This window comes from Cibotium barometz, chromosome 45, assembly GCF_041138505.1.
Source record: "Cibotium barometz isolate CiBa-2024 chromosome 45, ASM4113850v1, whole genome shotgun sequence".
In the NCBI taxonomy this organism is placed as follows: domain Eukaryota; kingdom Viridiplantae; phylum Streptophyta; class Polypodiopsida; order Cyatheales; family Cibotiaceae; genus Cibotium; species Cibotium barometz.
Window position 1 is genome coordinate 22,535,246 of NC_141090.1, and position 12,739 is coordinate 22,547,984.

At 46.6% G+C, this 12,739-nt stretch overlaps 2 protein-coding genes across 4 annotated transcripts in view; one reads left to right on the forward strand and one right to left on the reverse strand.

The window, feature by feature from the left end:
- The window catches only part of LOC147612523 (S-adenosyl-L-methionine-dependent methyltransferases superfamily protein), a 67,042-nt gene that overhangs the window by 25,136 nt on the left and 29,167 nt on the right, over positions 1-12,739 (reverse strand). The gene's annotated exons all lie outside the window — the stretch shown is intronic.
- LOC147612525 (uncharacterized) lies at positions 739-4,955 on the forward strand. The gene is made up of 3 exons (XM_086782866.1): positions 739-817; positions 3,838-4,032; positions 4,705-4,955. The coding sequence occupies exons 1-3, from the start codon at positions 739-741 to the stop codon at positions 4,953-4,955; spliced, it is 525 nt and encodes a 174-aa protein (XP_086638992.1).

Sequence of the window (12,739 nt, forward strand, 5' to 3'; positions counted from 1 at the left end):
TGGGATGTTATGGAACAGTTTTAGTGCAGTTATGCTGGCAAATTTCTCCCAGAATTTGTAAAACTCAGCTGGTGCAAGTAGAGTGCTCTGTTGCACTCGTGCTTTGTATTTTCCAACTTTTTAACAATAAAGAAATACCGCAAGGGGCGCCGGACTTCGGGGCCAATGTGTTGTTGAGCGAGGGAGCGAGGATTCTGTGATTGTGTGTCTGAGTAAGTCCAGGTTATTTGTGAATGAATTACCGCTTTATGTGTCCATAGACCCGTTTTATTTTCCACTAGATATTTTATGTTCCTTGCGCACGGATTATGAATGGTTCATCTTACTCCAACTACCAACAGGGTTGTGTGATGTGCAAATTTCCTGGGATCTACCAGAATGGGTAATTGATGGAGAGATAGTGCGAGAAGAAGACATGGACTGTAATTGACTCTATGTGAATATCAATTTTCCTTTTTGTTAAACATAACCATGTATCAAGTCTGTTGACACATCCCTTGCCACATATCAGTAGTGTTTTTTTCCTTGTGATGGTTATGTTTAGGTATTGGGTTTTTTCTGGAAACTCATATGTGAGGCAATGGGATTGTTTTCCATTGAAGTGTGTTAGTGGCTTTGCTTGTTAGTTGGGTGTGTGTTAACCCAATATCTAGCAAGATTACCATATCAACTTCTTGGGACGAAAAGGTTATTGTGCAAGTCTCTTCAAAAGTGTATGTTGTTTAGCCTAGGATTGTCATGATTAGGGATTGGTGTTTAGCAAAGACTCATAGAATTCTCCTCGAGTATGTTTTTCAGGGTTGGGAGTCTAACAGAGGTAAGCTGTAGAGACAAAGACTGATTGCTGTTTGCGTCCCCTCACATCCTAATAATAAACACTTATGAAATACTTTGCTGAGCTGCCGCATGAGCTTCCTCATTCTTCTTCCTCTCAACATGCTTGAGAGACCACGCTTCAAGCCTGTTTAATAGTCTTTTTATTTGTTAAGACAATTTTTTCAAGGCTACATTTTTGCTTTGCTAGTGAGAATAAGATCACCCACATAGAGGATAATCGAGGTGACCATACCGTGTTCCCGAAAGAGATACAAGTTCGGATCTACAACTGATCTCTAGAAACCCTTTCTAAGAAAGAAAGGATCAATCTTTTGGTTCCAAGCCTGGGAGCCTGTTTAAGAATAAGATCACCCACATAGAGGATAATCGAGGTGACCATACCGTGTTCCCGAAAGAGATACAAGTTCGGATCTACAACTGATCTCTAGAAACCCTTTCTAAGAAAGAAAGGATCAATCTTCTGGTTCCAAGCCTGGGAGCCTGTTTAAGACCATACAAGGCCTTCTGTAACCTGTAAACCATACGTCTTGATCTCGGAACCTCAAATCCTGGAGGTTTCTCAACATACATCTCCTCCTGCAAGTCACCATTTAGGAATGCAGATTTTACATTCATCTCATACACCGGCCACTGCTGAGAAGAGGCAAGGGCAAGAACTGTCCGAATTGTGGTCATCCTAGCGGTCGGTGCAAAAGTGTCCTCATAATCGATGCCAAGCCGCTGAGCATAGCATGTAGCCACGAGTTCTGGCCTTGTGCTTGTCCACCGACCCATCAGACGTATACATGCCTGCTGCCAACATCTGGCAAGCCTTCCACCGCCCTGCACCCTCATGGGTTGAATCACCAACTGTGGAATGAAACTCCATAGGTAGTAGACCTTCAAACACATCATTTTCAGCTTGATTTGCATCATAACTAGCCATGGATATTTCTGCTTTTTCATCAAAAATCACATCCCGACTAGTGAATATCTTCTTGGACAGTGGGTCATATAACTGGTAGCCCTTGCTTTCACGGCTATACCCAACAAAAATTCATTTTGTGGCTTTATCATCCAACTTCCTCCTCAACTCTTTGGGTATGTGTGCATATGCAAGACACCCAAAAGTACGAAAGTGTGATACCGAAGGCTTGCGGCCATGCCAAGCCTCAAAAGGAGTAATGGAAACCAATGCCTTTGTGGGACATCGATTCAAAATATGACAAGCACACATAACAACTTCCACCCCAAAGACATGTGGTAGCTTCTTTGCCTTTAACATACATCTGGCCATCTCCATGAGTGACTGATTCTTCCTCTCTGCAACCCCATTTTGCTGTGGAGTATAAGGAGTAGTATACTGATGCTTGATACCTCTACTCTCAAGAAAGGAATTCAACATGTGTGACACATATTCCCCCCCTCGTTCGATCAGAACGGAGGGTCTTAACCTTGCATCTTGACTCTGTTTCAGCAAGTGCTACAAAGGCCAAAAATGCATCATATACCTGTGATTTCCGTGTCAACGGATAGACCCAGCATATACGAGAGAAGTCATCAATAAATGTAGCAAAATAGAAGCAACCTCCTAATGACTTCGTCTGCATGGGACCACAAAGATCACTGTGTATAAGCTGCAACTTTGCAGTTGCTCGTAGAGCCTGATCACGTGGAAAGGAAAACCGATGCATTTTTCCCAAAATACATCCTTCACATATGTGATCTGGAGGCTTCTCCATAAGAGGTAGGTCTGTCAACATGTTATGTCGCTGCATAAGCATAAGACTACCAAAATTTATATGCCCCATGCGAGCATGCCATAACTCCGCATCAACGATAGCTGGAGTAAGAGTGAATGCATGATAAGCGGACTGATCCACTGGCTGAAATGAATCCAACTGATAGAGTCCATGACATAATGTACCAGTAACCATCAAGGTCAAAGCATTAGCTTTATCTCTGACCATGCATTTGTCATCATCAAAGTTGACTTGCATACCACACTGTGCTAAAGAAGAAATGGACAACAGATTCTTCTTTATCCCTGGTACATATAAGGCATCTGTAAGGCGAAGAATAAAGCCATCAATGCCTGTGAGCTGAATCTCCCCAATGCCACGAACTGGATACGAAGCATTATTGGCACACTGAACGGTCTTGCCAACAGGGACAGTGTCACCAATTGGCCGACCATTTGGTCCATCTCCAGTTTTTGTGTCTCGTTCACTTGAGGCCAGGCAAGTGTCTCATGTGAAGAGGCCAGTATTTTGCTGACATGGACGGGAGCCAGACTGGTGCCACCCGTGTGTTAGCAGGATGGTGTCGTATGGACGGGAGCCAGATTGGTGCCACCCCTGTTTGTGCGTGGTCCTGGAACACCAGTTGGGCGCTCTCTGCGGAGTCCAGTGAAAGCACACGACCGTAGAGATTGGACCACACTAGTGGTCGTTCTGCTTCGAATATCTACTTCGAGCATATTTGTTTGGTACTGTATTCATTTGTACATGGACATCATCTGGTTCTTGGAACCCATGGAGCATTGTATTTGTTAAAAACTCCCAATAAATATATCATATATTGAGGGGGGGGGTCGGCCCGTTCCGGCCCCAGTGCTGGTGTCCATTTATCTCATTTCATTTCATTTCAATTTCAAGTTGTTATTAAGTTGTCCATTTCAAATTGTGGTATTAAGTTGTGCTATTACGCGTGTGGGTGTCCAACGGAGTCTTTCCCACTTGACGGGTTTCATTAATATCACTCATTGGTGGATCACTGAAAAGATCACCAAGGATGCCATTTGCACCTGGAAGGAATTTAAGGACCGATTCTATGCTCAGTGTTTGCCACCAAATGCGGAGCAAACTCTTGCCCAAAAGTGGGACAGGCTGGAGCAAAGAGATAATGAAAGCATGCAACAATATGTCAACAAGTTTTGGAAAGTGTTGCTGGAAGTAACTCCCTTTATGCAAATCACTGAGGATGAAAGAAAAAGGAAGTTTCGCTCTGGACTGCAACCAGCATATCGTTCGGACATTGAATTGCACCTGAAACATACTTTGCAACAGCTCACAGCTTCTGCTCTTGCTACAGAGCAATTGGTGCTCAAGATTAAACAGGATCAAGGAGGTTCAAAGGGGAAAGACAAGGCTGTCCCAAATCTGCAAAAGGGTGGACAGCCACCTAAAAAGAACTTCCGGGAGACCCACAAGGGTGGTAATGTAACGCGCGGAAGCTCTGGGTAATCTTCTTTCAGCCCTAAACACTCTTGGAAACCTTCTGATGCAAAAACGCACCATCTGATGCAAAAACGCAGGTAGAGAGAGAGTAGAGAGAGAGAGAGAGAAGTGCTGGAAATTCAGTATATACTATGGTACAAAAAGGTACATATCTTGCAGCCCTTGGCTGCCTTCATAAAAAGGTGGTTAACCCTAAATTCTGTCCCCTATGGGACCTCTAATGATCCAATCCCCTAGTGGGAGAGAATGACTAAATCTATGAGCGCTTGGGCTATTTATAGCCCTTGAAATCTATGGGGAACTGGCCGACTGCTGGTCGGCCAGTCATAACTTTATTATTATCCTTTTAACGCAGCCCGACTGGAGTTAATGCATGTGTTTTACAGTCGCCTTGTCTTCTGGTACAGCCGACCACTCCAGTGTGCAGCCGACCACCTTGTGTGCAGCCAGCCATCTTCTTCCTGCAACCGACAGCCATCTGGTCTATAGTTTTGCTCTCCACGCCTGTCTCCAGTCTTCACTGCCAAAGGTGATCTGTGCTCTATCATTGTGGTTCTACCTATCTTCTACTGGTTCATGGTCTTTATCTGTTTGCCTCTTCTGGATCTAGCCCAGAGAATGTCCATGGCATCTGTGATGCACATGACAGGTAAAGCTGAAAATACCACATCTAAAGATCAGGGCCCAAGGAAGAACAAATTCGGCTTAACCCCGGAGCAAAGAGAGCAATATGCCAAGGATGGAAAATGCTTTTCTTGTGGTAGCAAAGACCACATGTTTCGACAATGCCCAGATCGTAAACCAAAGCACAAGGACAAGCAGAACAAGGCTAATGTACATGCAGTTCTTGATGTGCAAGGAAATACAAGTCATGATGCAAAAGAGCGAATGGTATGCTAAGCTTGGGGGCAAATCAAGGATCAGGACGCATTATTCATCTTCGATGACTGTGCAACCGATAACTTCATCTCTATGCAAACGGCAGCTGCATTGGGTATTGAGGTTGAGAATATGGGACCTCAGATTGAAGCCGAAGCTACATTTATTGGTAAAGAGGTGCAGGTTACCCCATTGATAGGGAAGTTGTGCATCCATATCCAGGGCTACCTTGATAATAAACATTACCTAGTTGCTCAACTAAATGGATGTGATGTATTGTTGGGCAAGCCGTGGCACCATAGGGTTGAGCCCCGCAAAGACTACAAGTCCAATATGATTTCTTTTATGCATAAAGGCCGCATGCATTTTATTGATGCTAGCAAAGAAGGGGATTCCATCCCACTTGTATCACACATCCAAATTAATAAAGCAATGAAAAAGAGTCTTTCTGCGTACTTGGTTTTTGCTCGTGATAGCCTTGTGCCAAATCATCAAAATGTGGATGCTATGACTAATGAAAGGCTTGCATTCAATGACTGTTTTGCTGATACTTTGCCAGGAGAATTACCTCCCCAAAGGCCCGAAGATCACCCCATAGATCTTGTGCCAGGTAGTTCTCCACCCAACAAACCCGCATACCGAGTGAGTGCGGCACAACAAGAAGAAATCATGAAGCAAGTAAATGAGCTTTTAGAGAAAGGTTTGGTTCAGCCCAGTTCCTCACCTTACTGCTCCCCTGTGCTTCTTGTTCAAAAGAAGGACGGATCATTCCGTATGTGTGTGGACTATAGCGCTTTGAACAAGCTTACCATCAAGAACAGATTCCCAATTTCACGAATTGATGATATTTTGGATAAGCTTGATGGCTCAGCTTGTTTTAGCAGACTTGATTTGAAGAGTGGTTATCACCAGATACGAGTGGTGCCACAAGATGTCCATAAAACTGCATTCAGGACAACCTTCGGATTATATGAATTTTTGGTAATGCCTTTTGGTCTCACCAATGCTCCTGCTACGTTTAATCGTATGATGGATAGGATTTTCCGACCCCATCGCAAATTCACAGGAGTATTCTTTGATGATATCTTGGTTTTCTCCAAGAATGAGCAGGAACATAGAACTCATTTGGTCACAGTGTTCGAAGAGTTGCGGAAGCATAAACTTTTCATTAATGCCAAGAAAAGTGAGTTCTTCCTTTCAGAGATTCATTATCTGGGTCATATTGTATCCAAAGATGGAGTTACAATGGATCCTGCAAAGATAGAGACCATTCGGAATTGGCCCGAATTGCAAAACGTACATCAAGTACGTAGTTTTCTGGGATTATGTTCGTATTACAGGCGTTTCATAAGGCATTTCGCTATGATTGCCACTCCTCTACATGATCTCACAAAGAAGAAAATCACTTTCAAATGGACTTCAAAAGAACAGGATGCTTTCTTGCAGCTCAAGCATGCTATCATATGTGGTCCAGTATTGATTGTTCCTGACTTGCACAAGTCATTCGTAGTTGAATGTGATGCTTGTGGTGATTGCATAGGAGCTGTCCTAAATCAAGAAGGGCATGCAGTTGCATACGAGAGCCGTCGTTTTCATGATGCCGAGCTTCATATGGATATCTATGAGAAAGAGCTCTTGGCTGTAATTCATGCCTTAAAGAAACGGAAACGTTATCTTCTTGGGGCTGAATTTGTAGTCAAGACAGATCATCAAAGCTTGAGATATTTTCTATCTCAAACAAAGCTTTCAAAGAAGCAGATGAGAATGGTAAACTTTCTTTCCATGTTTCATTTTCAGATTGTGCATACTCCAGGAAAGAAAAATGTAGTGGCCGATGCATTATCCAGGAGGCCTTATGTAGCTGCAGTCTCAGTGGCCTCTCATGGAGACTTATCTGCTATGCGAGATTTGTACCATTTGGATGCTGATTTTTACTATATATGGACTGATTTGATGGCTGGTCATTCACATGCCTCTTATGTTATCAACGAGGGTTATCTTATGAAGGATAATTGCCTATGTGTGGTGAAGGATTTGCGTTCAAAGAATATGGACGTATGTCACGCTCCACCTTATGCTGGTCATAGAGGTATTATGCCCACTACACGCATGATTCAGAGATATTTCTTTTGGCCAAGCATGCGTAAAGACATTGCGGCTTATGTACGTGCATGTATTACTTACCAAAAGGTGAAATTTGACAGGCAAAAACCTCCAGGTTTGCTTCAGCCATTGCCTATTCCCTCGCAACCTTGGGAAAGTATTACTATGGATTTTATTATGGATTTGCCTAGATCCCAACATGGGAATGATGCTATTTGGACCATTGTGGACAAATTTAGCAAGCAAGCTCATTTCTTGCTCCCGTCAAGAAAACCATTAAAGCTGATCATATGGTAAAGCTTTTTCTTGCTAATATTTTCAAGCATCATGGTATGCCTAAATCCATTGTTGGGGATAGAGATCCCAGGAGTACGAGCCTCTTTTGGAGAGCTTTATTTGATAACATGGATACTAAACTTGAGTTTTCATCAGCTTATCATCCCCAAACGGATGGCCAAAGTGAAGCTGCAAATTCAGCCGTGTTGGATTTGTTGAAATGTTATGTGGCAGATCAAAAGACTGCATGGGAGAAGTATCTTCCACTTGTTGAGTTTGCCTACAACAATACAATCCATGCCTCCACGGGAAAGGCTCCCTTTGAGATTATTTATGGCAGAGTGGTATTGCCACCCATCCTTCGTACAAAGGATGAGATTTTTGCAGCTGATGAATATGTTCGTGACTTGGATGTAGCCTTTGGTCAGGTACGGACAGCCATTGCAAGATCACAAGATAAGCATAAAATGGCTGCTGACGAGCATAGAAGCAACATGAAACTCAAAGAAGGTGATTGGGTTTTGTTGAAATTTGAGAAGGCTAGGCTTCGGAAGAGGCCAGGACGAGAAGGATCATATCCTAAGCTTTCTCCTCGCTATTATGGACCCTTCAAGGTGATTCAAAAAATCAATGAAGTGTCATACAGGCTTGCTTTGCCTAGTCACTGGAAGATTCACAATGCATTTCATGTGAGTCTATTTCGGAAATATGTGGGCCCAGATCCTGACGAGCCTGTCTCACAGAAGATCCGCCAGAGATTGATGAGCTTGAGGAGATCCTCCAACCAGAACAGATTGTTTTTCAGAAGGAGCGAAAGCTACCTGCAGGGAAGCTTTCCAGGAGATACCTTGTAAAGTTTAAGAATTATTTGCCTATTGATGCCAAGTGGGTAAATGAGGACTATTTTATTGATTACCCACAGTTGTTGCAGGCATATCTTGAGGCTTTTCAGTTGAGGACAACTCTTTAGAAGCCCCGGGGGATGTCACCAATTGGCCGACCATTTGGTCCATCTCCAGTTTTTGTGTCTCGTTCACTTGAGGCCAGGCAGGTGTCTCACGTGAAGAGGCCAGTATTTTGCTGACATGGACGGGAGCCAGACTGGTGCCACCCGTGTGTTAGCAGGATGGTGTCGTATGGACGGGAGCCAGATTGGTGCCACCCGTGTATGACTTGGACTGTGTTCGACCCATAGGATTGTCACGCCATGGAAGAGCCAGTATTTGTGCCGTGTCTTACCTATGCGACTGTCACTCCATAGGGAGGCTCGTGCCTGGAACTGTGTCTTACCTATGGGACTGTCACTCCATAGGAAGACCAGGTTTTTATGTTTTACGTCGTGCCAGTTTTGTGCCGACAGATATGTTGTACTTGTTCCATGAACGGGAGATATGTCCATGATACTATTTGCACATGCACTCATATTTTGCTTGTCTGAAACTGTTTTCGCATGACTTGTATTTTTGTGTTTGCCTGCTTGACGTGTCACTTACTGAGCGGGGACACCTGCCAGTGAGTCGTGAAGTCTGCTCTGTCTTCTGACGAGTTTTGGTGCATGTGAACAGGTGGTAAGTATATTGCACATGTTAGTTTAATACTTTAATTTCTAACCCTTTGGTTTATAAGGTTTTATATTCACACTCACTTAAAAGTGGGCACCCCCTTTAGGCACCCACTTAGGGGCCAAGGTGGGGAACCACACTTTAGTTGTGTGTGTGTGGGGGTGGGTGCATGGACACCTACCCACACCCCCATAGAACTGGCCACCCACATGCAATCGTGGGGGGGGCCAGCCAAATCACTATTTGTTTACTCCCTCTCCAACCTTAATAAAAGAAGCTCCACGACCACCCTTGGGGATACGATTTTGTGCGCCTCCATCACCCTTAGCATTGCTGCGCTCCATCGCTTTGCTGATGGCTGAGCCATTTCAAAGGCGGCTGTGCTCTGCATACAGCCGGCGCATACTCTTGAGTGGTGCTATCTCCTCCATCGCTGCTGGCGGCTGCACATGCTACAGGTGGCTGCGCTAATCCTCCTAAGTCGGCTGCCATCTCCCACTGAATTGCAGCGCATACTTCCCCAGGCGGCCATGGAATTGCTGCGCATGCTTTTTTCCAGGCGGCTACTGAACAGGCTGCCCTATCCACTGTGCTACAGACGGCACAAGGCTGCAGCCAGGCGCCTCTCCATCCTCATAGGCGACTGTGCACTCAGCAGGAGTTTTGCGCCTGTATACCAGCCTGCTGTCCACACTTATAGACGGCTGTGTGCCACCCTCCAGCAAGCGGCTGGCGCTCCATCATCAACAAGACTACTGTGCGCCCACCTCCACTAGGCGGCAGACTTCTCCAGCAGACGGCAAGGAGCTACTTCTCCTAAGGCGGCTGCTCCATTTCCTTCTTTGCAAGAGGTTGCACTTCTTGTCCATTGGCGGCTACAAGAGGACTTTACCCCTCCTAGGTGGCTACACCTTCTACACGGACACAACCGGGTATTGGTCTTCCATCCACCATCCACAAGTAAGTGAATTTTCAGATTTAAATAAAGTATTTTTGTGATAAATCTGCTAAGGGGCTCTCTCCACGGCGGCAACACCCCGGGTAGTCCAAGCTATTGGAGAACCTCGGTCCAAAGGTGCTGAGATCGGGAGAGCCAGGCGTTAGTACGGGAGCGCCTATTTGTGCGTGGTCCTGGAACACCAGTTGGGCGCTCTCCGCGGAGTCCAGTGAAAGCACAGGACCGTAGAGATAGGACCACGCTAGTGGTCGTTCTGCTTCGAATATCTACTTCGAGCATATTTGTTTGGTACTGTATTCATTTGTACATGGACTTCATCTGGTTCCTGGAACCCATGGAGCATTGTATTTGTTAAATACTCCCAATAAATGTATCATATATTGAGGGGGGGTCGGCCCGTTCCCGGCCCAGTGCTGGTGTCCATTTATCTCATTTCATTTCATTTCAATTTCAAGTTGTTATTACGTTGTCCATTTCAAATTGTGGTATTAAGTTGTGCTATTACGCGTGTGGGTGTCCAACGGAGTCTTTCCCACTTGACGGGATCGGTTTCAAGCAGGGCATACATTACAAAACAAATCCCTGCGAGATGTAATATGCTTTGAAGCACCACTATCAAAATACCAAGTACATGCATGCTCAGTCACACTGAGTCATAGTCACAGGGGACGGCGGGGACGGCGCCTAGGAACGCGGGGACGCCGACACGGGACGGCGCAGGGACGGGGACGGACGGGGACGGACGGACGTCCCCTGACTGGCGTTTCAAACCGGGGACGGCGCAGGGGACGGCGCAGGGACGGGGGACGGCTGTTGGGGACGGCCTGTGCGGGGACGGCAGATAGCCGTTGCGCCTGCGTCCGTTTCTGGCCGTTGCGCCTACCTGCCGCGTGCCTGCCACTGTAGCCGTTTATGGCTGTTGGGCTTGGGCTCTACTAGCCGTTTATGGCTGTTGGGCCTTGGCCCTCTCTCTCTCTTGCCTATCTATATAAGAGCCCACCTCTACAAGGCTACAAGCTGCCACACACAAGTTCATTGCTCATTGCTCAAGCTTCTTGAATCTTCTCAAGTTCTCTCGAGTCTCTTCCAACTTCCAAGTTCCAAGCTCTAGGGCCTAGGCTCTCACCTCTCCCTCAAGCCTCTTGAGTCTTGACTCTTCCAACTTCCAAGCCTCTAGGCTCCCTCTCTCTCTCTCTCTCTCTCTCTCTCTCTCTCTCTCTCTCTCTCTCTCTCTCTCTCTCCTCAAGGCTCAAGAGTCAAGCGGCAAGCCATCTTCAACCATGGCATCCTCCTCACGTGCCGGGGCTTCTCGTAGAAGGACAACGGGATGGACATGGTGGGAGGAGGTAAACTACACCACATCCGTTCATGGAGGCGGTTCTCGGCCATGGGTATGCAAGCTTTGCCCGTACCGGCGAACGGGTGGCGCCGACAAAGTGCGAGCCCACCTCTTGCATGAGAGTGGGCATGAGGTGAGGTTTTGCACGAATGTCACGCCCGAGAAGAGACGGGAACTTCTTGACAAGCTTAGCGTCTACGAAGCGGTCGAAGCGACAAGAAGGACACCACGAGTGGCCGTGGATCCCGCGACGATGGGGAGAGGAACTCAAGCCTCTACCATGGAGTCATGTGGTGGATCGGGATCATGCACACCATCACCTTCGCCATCAAGTCGGAATGTTACTCCATCCACGACACCGGCACCCTCCATCTCCACGGCCTCTCAATCATTACGTGGCCCACGGCGACAATCTACACTTGGGGAGAATTGTGGAACCCCAAGTTGAAGGAGGAGGTGGATATGGCGGTGGCCCGCTTCTTCTTCCACGACCACATTGCCTTTCAAGCGGCTAGGTAAGTGCAATCGATCATTGCCAATTCATCATTCATGTTTTCATCATCCTAGTCTCCTTCTCATTAGTAAATTACTTTCTTGAATAGGTCGGAATACTTCAAGGTAATGGTTAAGAAGATTGGGGAGTATGGCTCAACCTATACGCCCCGAGAGCTTGCGCACTACGTTGCTCGACAAGGAGAAGCGCATTGTAGAGCAAGCGGCCGACAACACAAAGCGGCAATGGGAGAGGAACGGAGTCTCCCTCATTGTGGATGGATGGAGTGACACCCGCAAGAGGAGTATTCACGGCATGGTTGCATATTCCCGTGGAGAGATGTACTTCATCTCATCTCATGATGCATCCGGCACTGGGAAGAGCGCGGATGTGCTTGCGGCGGAGTGGGCTACCACCATGGAGATCGTTGGCCCCGAGCATGTAGTGGGCTTTGTTGCGGATGGGGAGCCTTCCAATAGGGCGGCGGGAGCTATTCTCCAAGGTATGTATGGACATGTCACGGTGTCCTTTTGTATGGCTCATTGCCTAAACAACCTCCTCAAGGACATCGGGGCATTACCATGGATCAGCCCGCTCATTGAGAAGGCCAACACCATGGTCTCCTTTGTCCTCAACCACCAAAGACTTCGGCATGAGTTCAACAAGAGGTCCTGTCTCTCTCTTCTCAAATATTCCGACACCCGGTTCGCCTACAACTTTCTCATGTTGGGCCGGTTGAAGGATTGTAGTGGTGCTTTGAGGGGGCTTTTCCTTAGCGACGAGTTTGTCGCCATGCAAGAGTCCCATACAAACACTGGCCAAGAGTGTAGGCTACGGGCGGATGACGCCTCTTGGTGGGAGCGTGTGAAGACCACAGATGCTATGGTGAGGCCCATAGTCCACCTGTTGAGGATTGTAGACGCTATGCAGCCATGCATAGGCAAGGTCTACGAAGCCATGGATCGCATGATAGAGAAGTTGAAAGACTTCGTGCCTGACGAAGACAGATACGAGGAGATCCATGCCTTGTGTCTAGGAAGGTGGAATTCCTACTACTCTCCATTGCATGCAGCA